Below are 25,514 nucleotides of genomic sequence, written 5' to 3'. Positions count from 1 at the left end.
AATATCCAATTCTGACCAGTTTAATGTTGGCGAGATCTTTTGCAACCATTTCAAAATCTCAGATTTCAGATCTTCTTTCTTATTTCCTTCTGGATAATTTTTTATTATTGCGTTGTTTCTTCTTTGATTGTCTTGCATGTACACAAACTTTCTTTCCACATCTGAGAGCCTATTTTCATTTTTTTGCATTTGTTGTTTGAGTACCAGTTGTTCCTGTTTACTTCTTTCAATTTCTGCTCTATTTTTTTGTATTTCTCCATGTGCTGTTTCCAGAGCTTCTCTTATTGTCTGAAATTTTCCATCTGAGCTTTTTCTTTCTGTGTCCAGATGTTCTTTCATTTCTTTATTGTTGTTCAGAATTTCTTGCTTCAATGCCTGAATTTCGCCCTTCCTTATTTCTCTTTCCTCATCAAACATCAAGTTCATGTTCAGGTTCATTTCCTTTGTTTGTCTTTCAGCCTCTCCTTTAATCAATTCTGCTATTTTGCTTAACATTTGACTACTGCCCATCCCCAATTCTTCCCTCTCGCTGCTCTTCCTGCTTCCTTCTGGCTCTGATGTTAAACATGGCAGCGAGGTAGAAATGGTTCCTCCCCCTTTTGCCCCCTCCATTGGGGGGGTTCGTTTTAACTGTTTACCTCCCTTGGCTGTGGGGGGGGGGGGAGGACTTCTTCTAACAGTGCTCATTTCCTTGGGGGACTGTAGAACCCTTTCCAATCTTGAAAACGATCTATCTGAAGGCTTGGTGCGTAACCAAAGAGGATTTGGCTTTGGAATATCCTGGCTTTGTTTGTTCCTTCTCATTCAACCTCCCTTCAGTTTTACTCCTCCTGCTTTCATCAATTTTTTAATTACTTGGTTCCCCGTTCTACACAGTCCAAGAAAGATCCACTTAAATATACCTTACAATGCCAAGGGGGTTCGCTTTTAATATGACGATACTAGCTCACTCCTTCTTTAAAGGAGGAACCTGCCTCTAATCATTATTTTGCCTTCCCGGATTGTTAAGTCCATTAAATCCAGTATTTCTAATTATTTTAATGTGTATTTAAGCTGCAGACTATTTATCTTCTCCTGCTCTGTGCGCAGTTATAATTAGTAAGTTGCTTTCGCTTTCAAGCAGCTTTCGTTTTCAGGCAGCCAGCTTCGGCCAGCTGCCCTCGCTTCTGCCAAAGCTCATAAATCAGAGCAATTAAGTGATAATAAATTACCTTCTCAGGCTTCTTGTATGCTCCAGACTTTCACCTTCTTTTTAGTCCAGAAAGGTCAATCATCCATCCATTTTTCATTGCTTTTTTTGCTTTTTTTCCATAAGAGCTGAAGGGAAGACGTCTTTCAGCCGGCCATGGCTGACTCCGCCCCCTTTTTTATAAAGGTTTCTATAAAATTTCATGAATTGTTTTTTTATTTCTTCTTCCTGAACATATATCCTATCTCACTCTTTCAATTTTGTCACATATGCTGTTTCTTTCTTTTTTCTAAGTTTCCTTGCCATCCATTTTCCTGGCTTATTGGCGTTAGCGAAATGATCTTGTCTTAAGTATTTTAATTCTTTTGCTCTTTCTTCAAGTTCTAAGAATTCTCTTTGTTTGTGGAGTAGTTTTAGTGTTTCCTGGATTTTGTTGTTTTTGGGGTTTCTCTTCAGATTTTCTTCTTCTTTTATTTCATCTATTAATTTTTCCATTCTTTGTCTTCTTAATTTATTTTTTATTGCCTTCTTTTGCAGGAAATTTCCCCGCATTACTACCTTACTCGTTTCCCATATTGTGTATATATTCATTTCTGGATTGTCATTTATTTCAAAGAATTCTCGGAACCAGTAACCACCACGTCAACGTAATTGCTGTAGATTTCTTTTGATTGCAGGTTGTTAGGAGAAAACAGTAGTTGACTTTTAAGAAGTGTCAATCTCAACTATCCCGCTTTGATTCTTTCAGGTCCTGCAAGAGTCTTTTCTTTCTTTCTGATGGTGTGGTCATCAGATACACAACTGCTGCATGTGGCTTTTGACTGCCGGAGAGGAATGTAGTTGTGTTCTTAGACATGTCGGCTGTAACTATCTTTGTTTCTTTTTGTTTCTTCAGGACACTGTTCTTTCTTTCTGATAAAGCAGTCACCATGGTCACTTGGAGTCTGTTGAGTGGTGAGTGGTGATAGCAGCAACTGCAACATCTACGCAATTGCACACTGTTTGCCCTTCCCAATTGCTGGCGTGTGTCTTGGAGTCCTTGTGTTTGTTTGGCTGGAACACAGTTGCAAGCTTGTTTGGACGTCATTGTTGCTGGCTCCTTGCAGCTGGGCGCTGCAGTTTTCTGCTGTTTTTGTTTTCGTTGTCATCGTGGACCCTGACAGCCCCCTCTTCATCGGGCTTGGAGATCTTGTCGAGCTCCAGCTGCCATTCCCTTTCCCTGGTTGCTGGCGTTCTTCTGTCCATCTGCACCATTTACTAATGCCGCCATAGTGTGAGACACCAACCATCGCGTCCATTTCTGGAGTCACCAGTATGAGCAACTAGCTGTGAGGTCTCCGTTCGCCATTTTGATCGGTGCTCATTTCTAGTGTTCCCCTCACTGTTCTGCAAAGCTGTTTCAGCAAGTCTACATCTTCTGTTGCTGTGTGGCTTAAAACTTTGGGGAGGGGGCGCTTAAATTGAACTACAATCCACCCATAGGATTGAGGATGATGAATTCATAGGATAGGAGCCATTACACTGCCATTACATAGGAATTGGTGCTGCTAAGCCTCCTCAAATATTGCACTTAACTCATTAATTCAACATGTGGCACTTTAAATCATTAACTCTCTCCACTGTTGCGCTTTATTTGGCACTTTATATAATGACAAATCCCACCAGCACTTTATAGTCTTTTTGTATTGTATAGCACTTTACAATTCAACATAACTTGATTACCTGCACGCACTTTATGGACTCCGATTCCATTGTAACAACTATCCCTCATGTTGCCCCCTAACCTTTGGTACATATTAATTGCTTTTGTACTGTGTGGGGGTGATAAGGGTTGGAGGGGGCTGGAGAAGTCCAGAATTAGTAGAGCAGGGATGGAGAATTGAATGGAGGAGAGGGTTAATGCGAAGTGAACTATCATTAAATCAAACAACTGTCATAGAACCATGGGTTGAAGATACGAAAGTGGAGTCTGATATGGGTGAGGGGTGTTTCATTGGTCGAGGTTCCCACATTACAGTAGGAGCGGCTCAGAGCTTCATGTTTGCCATGGCAACCATGGGGTTGTCCCAACGGGTATCTGGCCCTACTCACAGTGCAGGACACACATTAAACTTGATTTTCTGTCAGGGATGGGAGGAAGGTGGCAGTGTTGAATTGACTATCACTCTATTGCTACGGACTGACCACCACCTGAATAGGTTTAGGCTCGCTGCACCCACTAACCTCCAAAGGGGTGGAGGACCCATTAAGATGGTCCACCCCAGGAGGCTTATGGAACCGGATGGATTCCTGACGGCTCTTGGAGAGTTTCCCGCCACCTCAGTAGGTGATCTTGTCGATGCTCAGGTCACTCTGGAGTGGGGAGATGACTAGGCAATAGTCACAATTGCTCCAGAATGTTCCCTCTCAAGTAGCCGAGCTAAACCATCTTCTTGGTTTAACGAGGAGTTGGCAGTGATGAAGCGAAGGAAGAGGGAACTAGAGAGCGTGTGGCATTTGTGCACGAGCTGTGCCCATACCTTGGGAAGTCTGACTTGGCCATGGTTGCCCATGCTTTGGTTACATCCCGTATAGACTACTGCAACGCTCTCTATGTGGGGTTGCCTTTGAAGACTGTTCGGACAGCAGCCAAATTACTAATGGGAGCAGTGCTCAGGGAGCATACAACTCCTCTGCTGCGCCAGCTCCACTGGCTGCCAGTTTGCTACCGGGCACAATTCAAAGTGCTGGCTTTAGCCTATAAAGCCCTAAACAGTTCCGGCCCAACTTACCTGTCTGAACGCATCTCCCCTTATGAACTATCTAGGACGTTAAGATCATCTGGGACGGCCCTACTCTCGATTCCATCTGCATCACAAATACATCTGGTGGGGACAAGAGAAAGGGTCTTCTCAGTGGTGGCCCCTTGGCTATGGAACGCCCTTCCTAGGGACATTAGATCAGCCCCTTCCCTTTTGACTTCCCGAAAAAGAGTCAAAACCTGGCTATTCGAGCAGGCGTTTGAAAAGGCAGTGTAATTAGACATAGGATTATGGAACAATTGGACTATGAGATTGGATTATGTTTTTACCTAGGAGACAAAATGATTGTTTTTACTATTGTCATAGTTTTAATTGATGTGTTAATGCTTTTTAATGTTTTTATGATGTTGTTGGTATTGAATTGTTACCTTGTGAACTGCCTCAAGTCGCCTATGGGCTGAAAGAGGTGGTATACAAATATAGCAAATAAATAAATACAATGCGATGAAATAACGAACACAGAATGGCTTAGACCAGAGGTCCTCAAACTAAGTCCCGGGGGCCAGATATGGCCCTCCAAGGACATTTACCCGGCCCTCGCTCAGGGTCAACATAAGTCTAAAATGACTTGAAAGCACACAACAGCAACCCCAATCTCATCAGCCCAAAGCAGTTGATGAGAAATGCTAAAGAAGTTTATTTTTATTAAAATGGATCTTCATTTTAATTATTGTATTGTTTTAATTGTTTCTTGCACTACAAATAAGATATGTGCAGTGTGCATAGGAATTCATTCTTTTTTTTCTTCAAATTATAATTCGGCCCTCCAACAATTTCAGGGATTGTGACCTGGCCCTCTGTTTAAAAAGTTTGAGGACCTCTGGCTTGGATAATGCAAATGAATAAGGAGCCAAACTGGTAGACATTAATTATAGTTTTAATTGGTTTTATATGTATTTGTATTATGTGATATTAAATGTTTTTAATTGATACTGTATGTATGTTTATGGCATCTAATTGTTGCCAATCTGTATGCCGCCCTGAGTTGCCTTCAGGCTGGAAAGAGCAGGATAAAAATACAGTAAATAAATAAAAATATGTCTATACAACTGCTTCATGTGACTTTTGACTTCAGTTTGCTAGAAAAGACCTGTAATTGTGATCTTAGAAGGGACAGGCTTAACTCTATTTGTTTCTCTTTTTTTGGACCTTGCAGGAAACCTTTCTTTCTTTCTTTTAAAGCAGTCATGGTCACTGGTAGTAAAGCACTTGGTGAGTGGAAATAGCAACAACTACTACAAAACTATTAGTGCTAGTGGCTGAGGTGAAAGGAGGGTGTTTGGAATTGTGGGATCAAACATACATATCTGAATGTCTTGTTTAAAGGCTTGTGTTGGGCAATTTTTTTTCTTGCAGAATAGTCTTACTAAACGCTTTGATTCTGTTGGGAGCACCTCTGCTTGATCACTGACTGTCTGGTCATCAGAGCTACCTCTATACAATTGCAGCAAGTGGCTTTTGACTTCAGTTTGCTAGGAGGGAAATGTAGTTGTGTTCTTGGAAGTGTTCAGCTTAACTATAGTGGGAACTTTACTTTCTTTTTGACAGAGTGATCACCCTGTTCAGTTGGACTGAGTCAGCAGCTTCTGCAGAGTTGCTGGCTTGTTGGTGAGTGGATGTGTCAGTGATTGCATTGTTACAACTCCTGGTTCCAACTTTTGGACTCATTCACTAAGTAGGGAAGACAAGGTCAATGGGATTAAAGAGGTCACACATATAAATTTAGATGTGTTATTTAAAAGCCTGCCTCAGTCCTTTTCTTTCTTTCTTGAGGGTTGGTGTAACTTCTGCTGAATCATTGAGTGGCTGCTTGCTGAAGATAATAAATAGTATTGTTCTGGTACAGCTGTACCAGGAGCTCCAACTTTATTTGCTTTGTATTAAATGTTTGCTTGCAGTCCTAGGTTTCAGGGACTCTGCAGATAAGTGGCTTCTTTTGGTTGCAGTCATAGGGCAAATCGCCTGTCCATCATCGTTAAGTTTTGGTCCTGCCCCTTGCTCAGGGTAATTGGGAAAGGAAGGGAGCCATTTTTAGTGAGTCTCAGCAAGGAAAGCTAATGTACAGGATGTGTACAAGCTTCCCCTGTACAAAAGCTTCAACCCTTAAGACTTTCCGGGGGGAAACAGTCTTAAGAGCAAACCAGAGAACTCCAGGGAAGCCTCCCCAAAGCTTTGAGGACTTTCTGGGGGAAAACAGTCTTAAGAGTCTCCAAAGATTTCCAGGGAAACAGCCCTAAAGACCAAAGAACTCCAGCTGGAGAACATCTAAGCCTTTACTGGTAGGTCCACTCAGCTTTCAAGAAGCGGTTCGACCCGGTAGCAGAGCCCACATCAGTAAGGGTTAGATTACAGTCAGCCTGGGAGAAGTTAAAAAGGAGACTTTCCTTTAAAGTAAAGAAGAAGTTATTGAAGACAGTTGCCTGTCCTTCGTGGGCAAGATTAGGAAGTGTCTAGTCTTGGGCAATCCATGGTTCTAAATGGTTCTAAAGTACTTACAAAACTAAAGTTCTGGTGATGAAAATTTTAAAACTCTAACAAAACTCTCAAAATTTCATTATAATGGCAGTTCCTAATTGGTTCTGTCATAAAAATCGCCAATAATGAAATAACAATTACATTTTGAAAGTTTTGTTAGAGTTCTGAAATTTTCACCACCAGAACTTTAGTTTTGTAAGTACTTTAGAACCATTTAGAACCATGGATTGCCCAAGCCTAGAAGTCACCAGTTGCATAAAGCTTGGAAGCATTTGTTTAGCTTTCTGAAGACAAGAGAGGTTTCTGTTTGATTGTTCATTAATCATATTTCATAAGCCTTCTAAAGACTATTTGTGATGGAAATCCTCTGAGAACTTCTCTTTGGGCCCCCTGGCTTCCCGCTGGGCAAAGGTTACATGTCCTGTTCTAAAGGAAATTCTTTACAGGTCCAGCACGCGACAGAACAAGTATCTCTATTCAGTTGCTACATGTGGCTCCAGTTGGTTGGAAGAGGCGAGGCAGCCTAAGTGATACCCAAGAGCTTTCTGACTGAGAATTCTGTTAGGTTTTTTTAAATAAACAAAGTACTTAAAACCAAATGACAGAGGCAGCAATTGGTGTCTCTGGGAGCAAAAAGAAAAAAACAGAGTAAAGCAAGACAGTCACAGGCTTTGTATTTCTAGGTGCAAAGATTACTGCAAATGCAGACTGCAGCCAGGAAATCAGAAGACGTTTACTTCTTGGGAGGAGAGCAATGACCAATCTTGATAAAATAGTGAAGAGTAGAGACATCACATTGGCAACGAAGATCCACATAGTAAAAGCAATGGGATTCCCCATAGTAACCTATGAATGTGAGAGCTGGACCATAGGGAAGGCTGAGCGAAGAAAAATAGATGCTTTTCAACTGGTGCTGGAGGAACGTTCTGAGAGTGCCTTGGACCGCCAGAAGATCCAACCAGTCCATACTTCAGGAAATAAAGCCCGACTGCTCATTGGAAGGAAGGATATTAGATGGAAGTATTTTGGCCACATAATGAGAAGTCAAGAAAGCTTAGAGAAGACAATGTTGCTGGGGAAAATGGAGGGGAAAAGGAAGGGGGGCTGACAAAGGGCAAGATGGATGGATGGTATCCTTGAAGTGACTGGCTTGACCTTGAAGGAGCTGGAGGTGGTGACGGCCAACAGGGACCTCTGGTGTGGGGTGGTCCATGACTGAACGAATGAACAAAAAACACAAGGAAAGGTTTTTAAACCTCTAGGCCATCCTACTGATAAAAACATACACAGTCTCCTCAATACAAAAATAACCAACTCCCCAATACAAAAATAACCAACTCATGAAAACCAGAATATCAAAACAAAACTGTTTACTCACAAATCTTGTATGAAAGGAAGATCACACAGGCATATCTTGAGTTTCAGGTAATTCAAAATATATCTAAGGAACTACATTTGCCTGAGCAGAGGCAGCCTGAGGTAATGTTCAACGGCAAGGAAACAGTATTTTGGTGCCCCCCACCCCAACCAATCACTGATATATGCAAAGTAAGCATTTGCAGTATAGTTGATTTTGCCCAGGGGCGCTCCTGAGGCGCTTTTGGGGGAAAATAGACCTTGACATATGTGAGTTGGAGTTACTGGGACATATAGTTCACCTACAATCAAAGAGCATTCTGAACTCCACCAATGATGGAATTGAACCAAATATGGCACACAGAACTCCCACGACAAACAGAAAATATATATCAGTGATTGGTTGAGGGGGGGGGGGGGCACCAAAATACTGTTTGTTTACCATTGAAAATTACCTAGGGCCGCCTCTGCTGAGGATGTTCTGGCTGATTGAGAGCAACACTATGGAGCAGAAGAAGTCAAAACGGTCTTTCAATCACAGTTTGGGTGAACAGCTAATTGCACAAAAGTTCTCAGTTATGGATTACACCAGGGGTCCTCAAACTTTTTAAACAGAGGGCCAGGTCACAGTCCCTCAAACTGTTGGAGGGCCGGATTATAATTTGAAAAAAAATGAAGGAATTCCTATGCGCACTACGCATATCTTATTTGTAGTGCAAAAACACTTAAAAACAACACAATAATTAAAATGAACAATTTTAGCAAATATAAACTTATTAGTATTTCAATGGGAAGTGTGGACCTTCTTTTGGCTGATGAGATAGGATTGTTGTTATTGTTGTGTGCTTTCAAGTCATTTAAAACTTAGGTTGACCCTGAGCAAGGGCCGGGTAAATTACCTTGGAGGGCCGCATCCGGCCCCCGGGCTTTAGTTTGAGGACCCCTGGATTACACTATTCCTCCATTTCTGGTGAAAGCCTGAATTCTTACACTGAAGCGTTATCCAACAGTGCAAGAAGTGATTCTTCATTCTGCTTTCACCTTCACTACATAGGTGAATCTGATGTGTCTATGCACCACAGATCAGCCTTCAATCTCAGGGCATAGGAAATCTCCTAATGTGGTTGGATCTCTTTTGCTATACTGGAATATTTACACCTTCAGTGGCAAACTGGCATTTTTATCCTGGCCATATTTAAATTGTACACAGCCTCCATAGTGAAAGCTACCTGTTTTAAAAAAGGAAAACATGTTATATTTCTTCAAATACTATTAAAATGGGAAGAAAGAGAACTGTTACATGTCACCAAAACATCCAACTTCATCGATATAATGTATAGATGCAAACACTACAATATTTAAATCTGCAAGAACTCTGGTAGATTTTCACCTGTTAAATCAACAGAACTTCGATACCTGCAATTTTAATTTCCTTCCTCTTTTCCAATGTCATATAACCTGCTTTCCCAAACAAAATGTTGAATAGATGTTCACAACGATTCCCTCTTATAAGCTTGGGGTATCTGTGGAATCCAGCTGGGATGCTAAGGATGAGGCGAGGAGGCCAAGAGTCCTTGCTATGCTGGAAAGGTGACTGTTCATTATCTTCAGCTCTGCCAGAATGTCCCCTAAAGTGGCCGGTGCATGTTCAACATGTGAGTCCTGAAATGGAGGAGGTGAGCAAATAGATTCAGGGGGTTGCTGTTTGATGAATCCTCCTTGAACATTTTCAGCCTCACTAAGCGTAGGCAGATACGTTTCTCCACATCTCTTCATGCTCTCAGCTGGGCCAGTCCCTCTGGGTGGCTGTTCCTCCTCCTTTCCATTCTTCATAGTGGTCATCATAGATGCAAGGTGTGGGAGCCAGTCAATAAGGTGGGGGGCGTGGTTGGGTGAAATGGGTACACCTGCGGGGGAATAATTGCTCGAGTGACCAGCTGAAGCAGGTACAGTAGATGGCATAGTGGAAGAAACTCCAGGTTGCAAGGATGAGGTGGAAGCAGATGGTAGATTCAGTGTGTCAGAAGCTGATGTTTGGGTTGGTACCGAAGGGTTCAGCGTCATGGTGCAGTTGGGCAGTGGTGGTAAGATCGAGGTCACACATCCAAAGGGTGGGGATGGTGAGGGCGGAGCTGTGAGTGCTGTCGGATCTTCAGAAGATGATGGTGAGGCAGTGGCAGATGGTGTCTCCGGGGTACAAGGTTCTGAGTCTGCAAGAAAAATAACAGTAACTGTGTACTGTTAGTAAAGGAACCCAAACAGAAAGAGAAGAGATGGGATAGACAGTCAACTGGAAATACATTTTAGACCCTGAAGAACTGGCTATTTCCAGACCTGTGTTCCTTTTAGAACAAAACCACATTCTCCTTTTCCCTTCCCTAAATGCTATTCTCTTGCTTTGAAGTGAGTGGAACCATGGGATATCTGCATAAATGTCTGCTTGCTAAAAGAAAAAAAAAAAGGGGGGGGGGAGAACTTCATTACACAAGGTAGGTAAATGGGTATTGCAACAACCATCATCACATTGGATCCCTATTACACGATGTCATTTGCATCTGGATGCTGATCCTCCTCCCCTTGATTCTCCCATCCCTTGCTATTGACAACTAAAACTCACCAATAGCACCCAATCCCGCATCATTCCCATCACTAACCTTGGTGCCACGGTCCCTTGAGCTTTTATGCTGGCATGCCAGCAGTAATGTAAAGTCTAGGAATGAAATTCTCTTCATCTCTGCTTTCCCCTCCCTTTTCTCAAGCTATCTCTTCTACATGTATTTTATATTTATTTTTCTTGTTTCTGATATTTGTAAGTATTGGAATGGCTGAACTGCACTAAAAATAAAAATTAAGGATCAGTGGTACTATGGGAAAGCAAGATTGCAAGGATGTGCACAAGTATGATTGATGGACCACAAATTGAAAAATCCATGCAATTGCAGTAATGAAGAGAAGTAAAATACTGAAGGTGCTCAATACAGTATGTATCTGCCTACCACTAAGACATAACTCTTCCCAAACAGAATTGCAACACCAACGATCATTCAGCACTCTGAGGAATAATAGGCCTTCCAACACTGAGTCCCACCACCAAACTTGAAAACAGCCAGCAGCAGCCTATCTGCTGCTAACTAGAGGGTGAACGCCAGATGGTACAGCAAGGTCACCTAACTGTAGAGAATAATAATTTACTATATTGTTCTATTCTTGTTGTCACAGGGTGAAAAACCTCGGCTATTGGTTGGTGCGTATCAGATGCTACATAGGAAACTTTGTCATTGGTTGATTTTCTTTTTAAAATATGTAATAAGCACCTTATGTCACTGGTTACTTGAATTCAAATTTCTCGTTGCCATACTGCGCAGATCCTGTGTAGTTTAAGAATTTAATAGCAATTGTAACAAATTGTAACAAATTGTGTCTGTATTATATTTTGAAGATAAGAAACCTGATGATTTCCAATGATTTTTTCAATTACGAAATCCAATGATTTTTTTCAATTACGAAATCCAATGATTTTTTTCCAGTTATGAAATCCAATGATTTCACTTGCTAATACACATTTCGGTGCCTCAAATGTTAGCCATGTTTCTGGTCATATTTGATCTGCTGATTCCAAAAATGTCACCATGGCTCTAGTTTTTGAGATACAGATGCCATCTACCAGTCACCGTCTGCTCACCCATAGAAAATCATGATAACCATATTTAAGAAACTAGAGTGGAAGCAATCTATCCAATGCAGTTTTCTGAATGAATGTCCCAAATAATTTCAGGAACAGGCTTGAAAACCAAGACACCATTTTTGGGCTAAGTCTCTTTTTATAACAGTAAACAAGCAGATATAAAATAATATTTCTCACTCTTGATGTGAAACAACTTGGGGGGGAGGGAGGAGGCTGGCAGGCAGAGTTGCAATTGGGTTGTTGTAGGTTTTTTTGGGCTATATGGTCATGTTCTAGAGGCATTCTCTCCTGGCATTTCGCCTGCATCTATGGCAAGCATCCTCAGAGCTAGCGGGGTCCCCACTACCTCTGAGGATGCTTGCCATAGATGTAGGCGAAACATCAGGAGAGAATGCCTCTAGAACATGGCCATATGAGAAATATCCCCCGGAGGAAGAAGACTGGCTAACAAAGATCCTTGATATAAGAAATGTGGACAAATTAACATATATTCTTTCAAAAAAAGGGGGGGGCAATTCAACAGCTGAAATAGACTGGAAACAAGTAACAACATATTTAGTAGAAGAAAAAAATATGAAAATACTTACATGAAAAAACTGACAGAAAAAATGAACTAGGGGAGAGCAGGAGAGAGACGAAAGAGAGAGAAAAGAGCAATAGAGAGAAGGAAGGAAAGAAAAGAAAAGGAAGAACCTCTGAAAGATACCGGGAAGTCAACGCCAGATTCACAACAATCACAACCCCCCCCCCAATCTTTTTTTCAAATTTCCGTTTCTGCACCTGGCACACAATATATTTTCGGTTCCCAAAACCAGTCTATCCTTTATCTTTCATATACTGCTACCCCCCTATCCCTTTCTACCCCCTCTTCTTCTACCCTACCCACACAGCTATGGTATGTTTTTAATGTAAAACTAATAAAGATTATTTTAAACACTAGAACATGGCCATATAGCCCGAAAAACCTACAACAACCCAGTGATTCTGGCCATGAAAGCCTTCAACAATAGAGTTGCAATTTATCCAAAAGCCAACTGAGTAGCTTTTGGATAAATTGAGAAATCAGGTGGAAAGGAACAGGTTTATTTTCTAAGTGCCAAATATTAAGGCAAAATACAACCAGCAAATCCCCTCTAAAATACAAACGACAAAAGACTAAAAGACAGAAATTAAAGAAGTGAGTTATGATCCACTACTTATTTTGCTCTACATTTTTCTTTGGAAGTACCCCCCCCCCACACACACACATACACATTCCGGTAATGCAAGGGAAATTTGAGCTTGAGATTCTTGCTTCCCTCATAAGGTCTACATTTGTCTCCACACATTTAAAATTGCATATGAATTAGTCACAAGAATGGTGTAGAACATGTGGCTTTTCCTCCTTCAATCCCTACCCTTCACTGCAGTCTATCCAAGGTGCTGAGGAATCCTTCTAAATGAAGATGTTATAGTTGGTTAAAAAAAGCAATCTTTTTTTGATTAGTGTGAACAAGGTGAGCTACTTATGGGAAGAGATTACAACTCAAGACAACATACCTCCACACAATCCTCTCTGAATTACACCCTCAGGCATACATCAGCCCACCACAGAGAATTGTTGGATGACCCAAGGAAATCTTTCCTAGATGGATAGAGCAAAAATCAAATTGCATTTAAAAAGATGAAACATGAACCAAGCAACTGAGTTGACTCAGCATGCTGAACGAGAAGGAAAAGAGTCGCATATTTCCAGTTACTGCTTGAAATCTAACCATTATTTGTACCTACTTGAAAAAACAGTGGAAACCATTATTCAATATCTCTGAAATAAAAAGCAATGATTCAGCATGGTAATGTTTCAGGGATGGTTATTAACTGCTGAAAAACCGCTGTACAAAGTGAGACATCAGAAAGACTCATTGAGCTGAGATCAAACTGAAAAGATTAAAAAGAAAGAAGGTACAGAACTTGGATTTAGTATTCCATTTTTTTCCAAAAAAGGTAGAAACATCTAGTCTCTAAGAAGGAGAAAGAGTGGTTTGTGAAAAATGGAGTGAGACTGTGATTGCTCATATAGTCTAGGTCTGGGTTTGCCTTTTGGTTTGTGGGAAACCTATAACTGTCTGGAACCCGGACTCATAGATATCAGCCCACTAACTGGTTGATTAGTGAGCAATGCCATGCACATTACACCATCCAAATAAGACCTTAAATCAGAATTAAAGAATGTGAGTAAAGGCAGGCACACTGTTCGAATACATCATTTAGACTGGCAACTGGGTTGGGTTGTTCATTTGGAAGCATCTCCACGGCTTGGGAAAGTTGTTGGACTCAGATTAGAGTAGTGGAGAGCAGGGGTGACATTTTAAGGCATATCAGACCTTATTTCAAGGGATTAGAATCTTGGGCTCCGGGTTATGTTAAAATTTAGCATTAGATTGAATTCTTATATTACATTATTATATTTTAAGTTAAGTCAAATTTATTTATTTAAAGCATTTATATTCTGCCCTTCTCACCCCAAAGGGGACTCAGGGCAGAGCACAATATATAAACGGCAAACATTCAATGCCGAAACATACTAGACCATACACATACAAAAGCATTAAAATCACTTATCTTGACATTAAAATCCTCTAGTTAAAACTGTCTCAAAAACCATATGGAATTTGGTCAGCATATTAAGGGTTCCTATCGCTGCCTCATTGCACAGTCCCAAAGGCTCGGTCCCACACCCACGTTTTTATCATCCTTCTAAAGGACAAGAGGGAGGGGGCTGACCTGGTCTCATTAGGAAGGGAGTTCCATAGCCGAGGGGCAATTACTGAGAAGTCCCTGTCTCTTGTCCCCACCAAACGTGCCTGTGATGGTGGTGGGACCCAGAGCAGGGCCTCTCCAGAAGATCTTAATCTCTGCGGTGGTTCATAGGGGGAGATGTGTTTGGACAGGTAAATTGGGCCGGGGCCATTTAGGGCTTTATAGGCCAAAGCCAGCACTTTGAATTGTGCCCAGTAGCAAACTGGCAGCCAGTGGAGCTGGCGTAACATGGGAGTTGAGTGCTCCCTGTACGCCGCTCCAGTTATTAACCTGGTTGCCACTCGCTGGACTATTTGAAGCTTCCGAGCAGTCTACAAAGGCAACCCCACGTAGAGGGCATTGCAGTAATCTAACCTAGATGTGACGAGAGCATGGACCACCGTGGCCTGTTTAATCGCTCTGTTTCCATGCTATTTCCTATGCTACTATATGTTTCTATCCACTTTATTGAACCACCCTATCATTTACCAGTTCGCATATTGCCCTCCTCCCCTCCTCCAAAATTAGTCTGCTGTTGCTTTTGATGTTTGTTTATTATTGTTTATGCTGTTTTATGCCATTTTAATTTGTTATTGTTCTGTTTTTAATTGTATGTTGCCTTGGACTTGGCCCCATGTAAGCCACCCTGAGTCCCTTCGGGGAGATGGAGGTGGGGTAGAAAAATAAAATTCTTCTTCTAGATTGGCCATTTTTGACTGAGAGAGAGGTGGTAATTCACGAACAATATAAATGCTACCATTGCCCCCATCATTGTGAAAAAGTGATAGATAAATCCCTATCTCTCTTGACATGCATTAATGAATTTTCCTTAATCACCATAACCAATTTGTCCATTTTAGCACAAATCTTTGTCAACCATTATTCTAATGTTAGGATTATTAGTTCCTTTCATCTATGAGCATTGACGATTCTAATTTCAAATATATGTTGTAGTAGACTTCCATGTTTTCTTTCTAGTTGACTGTCCAGCATCCCAATAAATAAAACTCTAGTTTCATCATGATTTTTCATCCAACATCATGTGTCCAATATTTCTGGGTCTTTTTGCAAAATCACTACATATATATGGTAAAAAAAAAATGACGTTTAAAGAAGGAACAGAGAGGGTTGTCCTTCATGAGAGAAAATGTGGGTGAATGGTATAAAGTGAATGGCTTGACAAAGGAAGTGAGAGCACTTGGACAGAGAGGATTTACTCGCCATCCTTTGGGTGATATGCACAGACATAATTTGGAGGTAGTGGTTATGAACTGTCAAGTTGGCTTCAATTTACAACCATATCATATGGTTTTCTTGCCAAGGCATATTCTTGTGGGTTGGAGAGAGTGATTTTCCCTAGATCATCCAAGAGTTTCCATGGCTATGCAGAGGTTCAAACCTCAGTCCTTCTGAGTCCTACTACCTCATCTGATGGGCCGATTTGCCCATAGCATGCTGCTTCACTTCCCTTTATCGCATGGAATACTTCACACAACGTAAAGAGACTTCCAGCCAGGTTCCATGCTGAAAAGGGAGGTGGAGCAGTTCCCACCACCACTGTGGCAATATGGGAGTCTTCCTGTGTTGCCTTTCCTTCAATGGGGGAAAGCCGGGCAGGAATGCTTCCCTCCATGGGAAGAGGGAGAACATAAGGCAGGCGATGCAGGGTGTGGAGTGGCAGCTTCTCCATGTCCCCCACCAGGAGCCCATGAATTTGCCCATGGTCCTGTATGATAAAGTCCTTATTCCAACACTAAAAAAACTTCATAACCCAACCACTCAAAATTGAAATTAGGCTGTTATGTATACATTTTCTGGATCTACTAAAAGGCTCCTATCCTCGTGCACAGCAACAACCTGGGGCTGGTGAGCGCAACTCTCTCTCCCTGCCCACTGATTTTTCTACCTGGTCTTTCCTTATTTTCAACAGCAGCTGGAAAGAACCTTACAACAACTTTGCAGCCAGTTAGTAGCCAGGGAGATGGCACTGCACTTGGGCAACTGGTGTGCAGGGGGAACATTGGGCAGAGGAAAGACTGGCCACTGCCTCCTGTAAATATAGTTTTGCCCATGTGAAGTAGTCTTCTGCCCATGAAATATGAAAAATAGCAGTTAAAACTCATATATATATATAGAGAGAGAGAGAGAGAGAGAGGATGTGGCAATCCTGCCAACTCTGGTTGCTATATCTGTATCAAATACAACAAAACTGAATCTTTGATCCTATCCTGAACATCACAATAAATAAAACTTCACATGGAACATAGAACATAAATTTTAGAGCTGTTTTTAAAAAGTCAGTAATTAACAAATAAATCAACGAAAAGAATCCATCACTACATTGCCAAAACTAATAGTGCCTCCTAAATCAATCCCATAAAATGTGTACGCATTTCCTCTTGGATACAGATGAGAGTACGAATCACACACGAGAGATGTCCATCACCTTACTTAGATCCCTTATGAAATAATTTCTTTCCTAGAGTGAACTATGAAGAATCAGACTAAGGATGGCTGGTTAGGGAATTTACTGTGGCCTCATTTACTCCGCTGTAAAAAAGGCAGTTTGCATTATATGATTAGTGAAAAGTCATATAATGCAGTTTAATTGCATTGTGGATAGTAGGCCTGGGTAACAACGCAAAAATTTGTTTCTAAAATCGATTTGTAATTGGGGTTTTTTTTTGTTTCGATATTTAAAATAATTACAAAACTTTCCCAAAAAAAAGTTTCGGTATTTACGAAATTTCGTAAATATTTACAAAACATTTTGTAAAGATGGCGCCCTTTTTTTTTCAATATTTTTTAAATATTTTTTAAATTTAATTATTAATTTAGTAGAATAGGGATTAATTATTATTAATTATTATTAAAGAGGGAAGGCAGGCACTCACTCTGGCGGGCCCTCTCGCTCGCCGCTCGCCGCTCGCTCGCCCCTCTCGCTCGCCGCTCGCTCGCCCCTCTCGCTCCAGCAGACAAGAGTTCTTCCTCCCACCCTGAACATTATTCCACAGATATATCAACCCCACTTGCCTAGTTTCCAACAGACCTCACAACCTCTGAGGATGCCTGCCATAGATGTGGGTGAAATGTCAGGAGAGAGTGCTTCCGCCCCTCTCGCTCGCCGCTCACTCGCCCCTCTCGCTCGCCGCTCGCTATTATTATTAATAGGCAATGCTAAGCAAGCTGGCCAATTGCAACATTCAGGCAGGAAGCAGCCAGACCATGAAGCTGCAAGGCCATTCGATGCTCATCAAGCTGGCCAGCTGCAACATTCACGCTTGCCTCCAGCAGACAAGAGTTCTTCCTCCCACCCTGAACATTATTCCACAGATATATCAACCCCACTTGCCTAGTTTCCAACAGACCTCACAACCTCTGAGGATGCCTGCCATAGATGTGGGTGAAATGTCAGGAGAGAGTGCTTCTGCCCCTCTCGCTCGCCGCTCACTCGCCCCTCTCGCTCGCCCCTCTCAGCAAGCATCGGCAGGCGGCCATCTTACGTATTTCCGAAATGGACGGAAATACAAAATTTTTTGGCGCCTGCCGTTTCGATATTTTAAAACACTTCCAGGTTAAAAAAATGTTTTGTAATCGTTTCGTAATTCAAAAATTAACGAATTTTTTAACGAATTACGAATTAACGAAACGAATTGACCAGCCCTAGTGGATAGAGTCTACACTATCCACATAATGCAGTTTTCTGTAGATGGGGCCTGGGAGGCTTGCTGTTGGAATCTCTGGTATTTTTCATAGATCAAAATAATGTTCTTACATGTCAAAGTGAAATGGAGAAAAGGATAGATAGGTTTAGGTTAATTTTAAAATGATTTAAAATAAACTGATATTTTTTGTAATATATGCATACCAGAATATTTAATTGATAACAACACTTTTTAACATGTACCAGTATTATTTGAAAACAGAGACGACAGACTAAATCTCCATATATCGAAGAGTGAGAGCCCAAGTTTTGATAATTAAAGATAAATAAAGTATAAAGCAAAAATTCATCGTCCATCTGGCATGAGAGAAAATGTATTTCTATCATCTACATTTCATTTATTTCTCTTGAAGACTTTAATTTGTTTTAAGCTAAGGGATCAAGCATTCTTCATGCAACTTTCTCAAATATGTGAGGAGTACCCACCAGGCGAGGACCACCAGCAAATTTTTATGATTTCTTTACACTACAAATATTTGGCAGAACTCAAATCACTCAACCAAATAAACCCATGCATTCATCTGCAGTTTTAACGTCTCTCCCAAGTATTTTTTGGGTTTCTTCCCAAAATAACTGATGGTCATCATATTCCAATATCAAAAGAAAATATATTCCCATTCTGAGTTTCACTGCCATCCGTTATTTAAAGACAGAGTACACCTTTTCACAACCATCCAGGTGAATCGATGGAGAAATTTTATACTGAGGCCCCTTCTACACTGCCATATAATCCAGATTATCACAACAGATAATCCACATTATCTGCTTTGAACTGGATTATATGCATCTACCTTGCCATATAATCCAGTTCAAAGCAGATAATCTGGATTTTTCATGGAAATGTAGATAGGGCATTAGCCAGCACTGCCAACTTCAACGTCTTCCCATGGTTTCAAGTGGAATTATATCTAAGTATCAAACTAGATATTTCAAATGGCTTTAAATTTCTATTTTACTTACATGCTACTGAGAGGTTACAAATACTGTAATCAATCAATGCAATGACATGAAATAAATAATATATTAATATTTTGGAAAATACTAAAGTGGTGAAAAATGTATTTTGGTATGGCACTAGTATCATAGAGTCATAGATTTGGAAGAGGCCATCAAGTTCAACTCCATTCTGCCATGCAGGTACACTCAATCAAAGCAGCTCTAACAGATGGCCATTCAGCCTTTGCTTTAAATATTTATCGAAGGAGACTTCACCATGCTCCAAGGCAGCAGCATATTCTACTGCCAAATAACTCTTACTTTTAAGAAATTCTTCCTCTTGCTTAGCTGGAGACCATTTTCTGTCAGTTCGAATCCATTACTCCATAGTATTATTAGTCTCAAGAGCAGCTGAAAACAAGCTTGCCCTTTCCTGAATGTGATTTTCCTCACCTTACATTAATGATATTTTATTGGAAGGAAAACACGTGGTTGTAAAAGTTTGATGGCTGAAGCCAGGCCCATAGCCAGGATTTTGATTCAGGGGGGGGGGGCTGAGTTTGATTCTGGGGGGGGGGGGTCAGGATCTACCCTAGCAAACCTTTTGTATCATTATCCCAATACCCCAATGCATATGGGATATATTGAGCATGGTGATCAGATCATGATATGAATAAACATTACCAGTAAGGCCTTCTTGCGGACCACCCTGAGATTTTTTTTGGGGGGGGGGGCTGAAGCCCCTCAAGCCTCCCCCCCCCCCCCAGCTATGGGCCTGGGTGAAGCATTTATATTTTGAAAGGGGATACAAGTAAATTTTAGAGAATCCATATTCCCCTTAACATTTAGGTTGACTCTGTTTCTTGAAACCAGAGCTCACCAATGCCAGGATAAATCAACTATCACCAACAATGTTTTGTTAGTGTCGACTTTTAATAACATAATTAATTTTCTCCATCTACCCAGTCCCTGACCATCACATGCCATAAGTAGTTGGTTGTTCTTTGGACCAAAATCTGCAGAGGAGGTACAACTCTTTGGATCATTGTACATTTCCAGCCACCAATATCAAGCATGCCTTCTCATATTGTGCTTCCTAACCAGAGCATATATATTGTGTTCTGGTTAGGAAGCACAATATGAGAAGGCATGCTTGATATTGCGATACCAGTAGAAATCAATAAGCAGTTAGAAAAAAAGGAAAAGTTTAACATTCCCTACAAAGAACTCCTGTGACTCCTCATGTAAACCATTTAAGGAAACATGACTTTTGCATATTTTGTTGTGGAAAGGCTATGTGAATCCTAGGATACCTGCCTTGATCTCAGCCTAGTTTTGCTCATGGAAAGTCCCATAATCAACTTTGGCAAATGACAGAAATGAACACTGGTACTGGTGTCAAAAACAATTTTATGGGTACACCACAAACACGCACACATACATGCACAGATATATTTCAAATGGTCTTGTAAATGAAAAAATGAAGACATTGGGTCAGGAGACATGTATTTTAAGTTGACTTTTTGTGGCTTTGAATGCCAGAAAGAGTGGAAGTGCAGAGAAGCTAAAGTATAAAGGCATTAATTCTCATGGAAACCAATAGGAAAATTTTCTTAGTTTAAGTGAGCACTGCATCAGAACTCAGGTGAACATTCCTGCATTAGTGTTTCATCCAAGGCTGGAGAGATTAACATTACATTTTAGGAATAAATGGCAACTAGTGTTACACTTGTCTTAAAAGAATGCCTTTACAATATATGAGCAGTGTGATGAATTTCACACCTTTTACAAGGCAGAGTGAGCTTGGGAGGTAGGCCCAGGAAGTTCAGCAGCCATTTTAGGAGGGTGCCTAGGGGCATCCATCTTAGAAACTCATTTCCTAGAGGGGGCGGTGCTTAGGAGCAGCCTGGAGGGAAATGTGGGGAGCTTGTGATTGGCTGAGAGAGAGTGGGCAGAGCTTAACTTGAGAAAAGAAAAAAAATTGTCTTTAAGGGTGCGTTTTAAAACCTGACAGCGGAGATTGGGTTTGGAGTGAAGGAGAGAGGAGTCAGGGAGTGTGTGTCAGAGAAACACAGTTAAAGAAGCCAGAAGTTGGTCAGTTTGTCAGCAGAGTTAGTTAGTTAGTGAGAAGATTTATAGCTATTAGGTAGAATAGCTGGTGGAGCGGAGAGACAGATCCAGAAGGAAAGGACTGTCTGTGTGGAGTTTCAAGAATACTAGACAGAGGGAAAACCTGTTAGTTTCTTGAGGGAGTGGAGAAGAGTTATTGAAACTAAGTGTTGAACTGTTCATTGAAAGTAACCGTACGATTTTATTCAATATTGCAACCGCTAAGCTAGTGCCTATATTGTTCAAGTTCTTTCAAATAAACAACATTGTTATTTGTTCACAACAACTGACTCAAGTGTGCCTCTGTGTGAGAAGTTTTGAAGCAGTTTACAGAAGAAATCAAAGTCAAATGGTGGCAGCGTGTCTTAAAAGAATGCCTTTACAATATATGATTTTAAAAGGAATCTCTTTATTCCTTTCTCAGAGCACAGAGCCTGAGTTTGAATCCAGCACATTCTAGCCTAATCAAAACTCAAGCTAAGTCAAAAGCTAAACATTTCTTTAAAGGAGTGGTGTTCTTTTAAAAGGTTTTTCAGCCAGAAGATCGTTTCATCTTTTCCAATTTTTGATTTTACTCAAATAATCCCCAATCCTTTTACAATTGGTTTGCAGCAATTAGGATTTGTTCACAAATAAGTCCCTAACTTTTATAAGCTGCATATTTTAATGTATTTGGTTCTACCCAAGATGTCTATGATGGTTCACTTTTCTGTCAGATTGCCTAAACTTTGACCAGGAACACTGGGGCCCCTTCCACCCAGCAGTACAAAATCCACATTGAACTGGATTATATGATGGTGAGGACCCAGATAATCCATTTTAAAGAAGATATTGTGGATTATCTGCCTTGAAATTCTGGGTTATATGGCTGTGTGGAAGGCCCCTGATAAACCACATTCAGTGACAGCAGTATTGCTCAAATGTAACACAGTTTAAAAATTCCTGCCTATAGATCTCACCAGAAAATTCAAGCAACAACCATACTCTCCAAATGCCCCAATTTGGCAGAGACTGTGCCAATTAATCCTCTTCACTCCCATTCTTTCATCTGCTTTTAAAAGGTTTCTGTTTCTCTTTCTTTCTCTCAATTTCTCCCTTTGTTCTCAGTTTACATTCATTACTGTAAATGTAAGTTCAAATTACATAATTTGCACTCAACTCAATATGAAGGACAGCAGGGGAAGCGGACTGGGTCTAACTCAGTGAGGGGGGTGGAGAGAGAGGAGTGAAGAAAGAATTATGCCCTTCCCTGTAGCTCAGACAGAGGGTGCTTCCAGACAGCGTCATGATCCGAGTCAAAGAAGGGGAGCAAAAAATCTCGGGACCTGACAGCATGTTCAAACATGGAACTGTCAGTTCCAGTAAATGCTCCCCCGGCATTCTGACACCTTCATTTGCAGTGGGTTTTTGGAAATCTGCAAGATGGGCAGGGGCCATCCAGCAGAAGTTTGCATCTACTTTTTTTAATCAACTCTCCGTGATGTACTGGACCTCATATCTGGTGATTTGGATATCTAAATGTGCACACAAGCAGATTGCTTATTATCTCTCCTCACCCTTCTGTAAATTCAAGCTCTGAATTTCATTGACATCCGAACAAAGGAATTGTTACAAAGAGTTCTCTTGTAATTGCTTGCCAATTGTGATTCCATTTAACCACCTGTGTGTCCATGGCTCCATTTGTTTACAGACCTTATCAACTATTTCAGGATTTAACACATTCCCATGAACTGGAGTAATACGCACCAGCGTATAGAAATGAAGTATTTTCCTTGACCTCAGGGATATACAGTCATGCAAATATTCCAAAATTGACTTTTACGTGCACCCTTTTAACACATCTGTGAAGGTGTATGTGTATGTCACCTGTTAACTTATGGTGATCTCATGAATTTAATACAGATGTCTAGGACCAGTTGTGGACTGATAGCATAGGAACTCTCTGTAATTCTAAAACCAGGCAATATTGAAAAACGGGCATTTGTTCTTACGTTGTTTTCAGGGATGCTTCAGCTATGTATTCCTCCTATGTTGGCAGCTGGTTGGACTAGATAGCTCTCGGGACTCTTTATTACCAAATTTCTCTCATTTTAATAAGGAGGCATTTCAGCTCAGATGGAGAGAAGCCATTTTGGATAAGCAGGAGTGTGTGTTTACGTGCTGAAGTGCACAGGAGGGAATGAAGCCAGCTACTGTGTGGGTCAAGATGTTACTCAGCTCAGCCTATTACCCAAGGCCACACAGGGAGCTAGTGGCTAGCATTGAAACTCATATATTCCTGGCTCATAGTTATAATAACTATGCTACCTCACCTAAAAATACCACGGACTGGGACCTTTTCATCTGAATCTGATCTTTTGAAGTGAAATGTGATTTCAGCCTCCTTATTTGAATCAAAATTACAGGCTTCTATTTGTCAATTACTTTCCTTAATTTTTGATGTGTATTACTTTCTATAAAAAGAATAATCTTTTTTTAAAAAAAATCTTGTGAGATTAAATCTGAGTGCCAAGTTTGAGTCTCTAAGGCTGTCCTTCCTATTCCCTCTTCTTTTTTTCCTGGAAGTGTTTAAACCTCCTGAAAATAGATTTTTAGTATGGAAATGCTGACAGCTTGTTAAGCAGAGCATCACACTATAATTATGTTTCCTTCCAGCCAGTCCAAAGAAAACACGAATTGCTTGTCCAAACAAATCTCTGAATGGTTTTAGACCCAGATTTAAATCATTTAACTCACTAAATGGACAACCTCATCATGCATTTGAAAGCGGCTTTGCAATAGGCAGATGTACAACAATCTGCAAATTAAATTTAAAATCATAATAATTGAAGCTACATCTTGGCTCACTTTGAATGGATAAGTAGAAGCTACATTAGCATGGTGATGATGACTTATATTTTATAATGAACTAGCTGTGCCCTGCCACGCGTTGCTGTGGCCTATAGTAAAACTTATCAAAGTTGAGGTAGATATATCGACTTTTATGAAAGAGAGGTACCTACATATTCCTTCCCCCTTTCCCTCCCCCTTTCTCTCCTTTCTTCCTTCTCTACCTCTTTCTTTCTTTCCTTCTTTCACTACTTGGTTTCATCCTTCTCTCTTTCCTTCATTCCTTCCCCCTTTCTTCCTTTGCCTTTTTTCCCTGCCTGTTTGCTTCCTTCTTTCACTTTTTATTTCCTTTTATTTCACCACCATCATAACAATAACAATAATGCAATGCATTGCCTCTGTGACCTGACACCTCTCCCATTCCCCCAGGGTCTCATAGGAATAATAGCATAATAATAATAGAAATTACAACCTTTACCCGCCACGTGTTGCTGTGGCCAACCTTCCCTCTTTCTCTCCTTCTTTCCCTCCTTCCTTCCTTCCTTCCTTCCTTCCTTCCTTCCTTCCTTCCTTCCTTCCCTCCCATCTTTCCTTCTCCTCTTCCTTCTCTATCTCTTTCCTTCCTTCCCCCTTTTTCTTTCTCTTCTGGTCTCTTTTCTTCCTTCTCTCTTTCCTTCTTTCCTTCCCTCCCTCTTTCTCTACATCTTCCCCCTTCCTTCACTCCCTCTTTCCTTCCTTCATTCCCTTTTTTCTTCTCTCCTTCCTTCCTTCCCCCTTTTTCTTTCTCTTCTGGTCTCATTTCTTCCTTCTCTCTTTCCTTCTTTCCTTCCCTCCCTCTTTCTCTACATCTTCGCCCTTCCTTCACTCCTTCTTTCCTTCCTTCATTCCCTATTTTCTTTCCTTCTCTCCTTCCTTCCTTCCCCCTTTTTCTTTCCCTCCCTCTGTCTCTCATTTCTTTCTTCTCTACCTCTTTCCTTCCTTCCCCCTTTTTCTTTCTCTTCTGCTGTCTCTCTTTTCTCTCCTTCCATCTTTCCTTTTCTTTCCTTTTCTTCTTCCTTCTTTCTCTAACTTTCCTTCCTTCCCCCTTTTTCTTTGCCTCCCTTTCTCTTTCTTCCTTCTTTCCTTCCTTCCTGTCTTTCCTGGATTTTGACAGGGCGGGAAGGGGCGGGGTGGGGTTTGGAGGTGGCGTGAAGTAAAAGGAGGTAAGATTGGGGCAGGGGAGTGATGGAGCGTGGGGTTGCGTGTGTGTGTGCGGCGGCGGGGGAAGTGATGGAGCGTGGGGTTGTGTGTGTGTGTGCGGCGGTGGGGGGAGTGATGGAGCGTGGGGTTGCGTGTGTGTGTGCGGCGGCGGGGGAAGTGATGGAGCGTGGGGTTGTGTGTGTGTGTGCGGCAGGGGGTGTGTGTGTGCGAGAAGCGGCGCGGCAGGGCTTGGAGTGGGCATGGCTTCCGCAGAGGGAATGTTGGCCGGAAGGCTGTGTGCGCGCGCCAGGGAACTTGCGGCTGGGCGCCAATGCACATGCTCAGTTGTTTTGCCATTTTGTGAGTGTGTTGTTGTGTTGTTTTTCATTTTGAGTAGATATGTTTGTACCTTGTGGGTTGTGTTATGGGCATGGGAATTTTGGTTAAGTTTCG

General features: G+C 41.2%; 1 protein-coding gene across 3 annotated transcripts in view; it reads right to left on the bottom strand.

Moving 5' to 3' along the window:
* Positions 1–8,064: 8,064 nt before the first annotated feature.
* Positions 8,065–25,514, bottom strand: part of RUNX2 (RUNX family transcription factor 2) — a 231,278-nt gene continuing 213,828 nt past the window's right edge. For all 3 annotated transcript variants that reach the window (XM_060785384.2, XM_060785410.2, XM_060785418.2), the window contains one exon: positions 8,065–10,031. In XM_060785384.2, coding sequence (XP_060641367.2) covers positions 9,328–10,031 — 704 coding nt within the window. In that variant the 3' untranslated portion in view covers positions 8,065–9,327. The remainder of the gene's footprint in view (positions 10,032–25,514) is intronic.

The sequence above is a fragment of the Anolis sagrei genome, chromosome 1 (genome assembly GCF_037176765.1).
Source record: "Anolis sagrei isolate rAnoSag1 chromosome 1, rAnoSag1.mat, whole genome shotgun sequence".
Taxonomy (NCBI): domain Eukaryota; kingdom Metazoa; phylum Chordata; class Lepidosauria; order Squamata; family Dactyloidae; genus Anolis; species Anolis sagrei.
The sequence above is the reverse complement of the archived record's forward strand: the minus strand, read 5'-3'. Positions and strand labels throughout refer to the sequence as shown.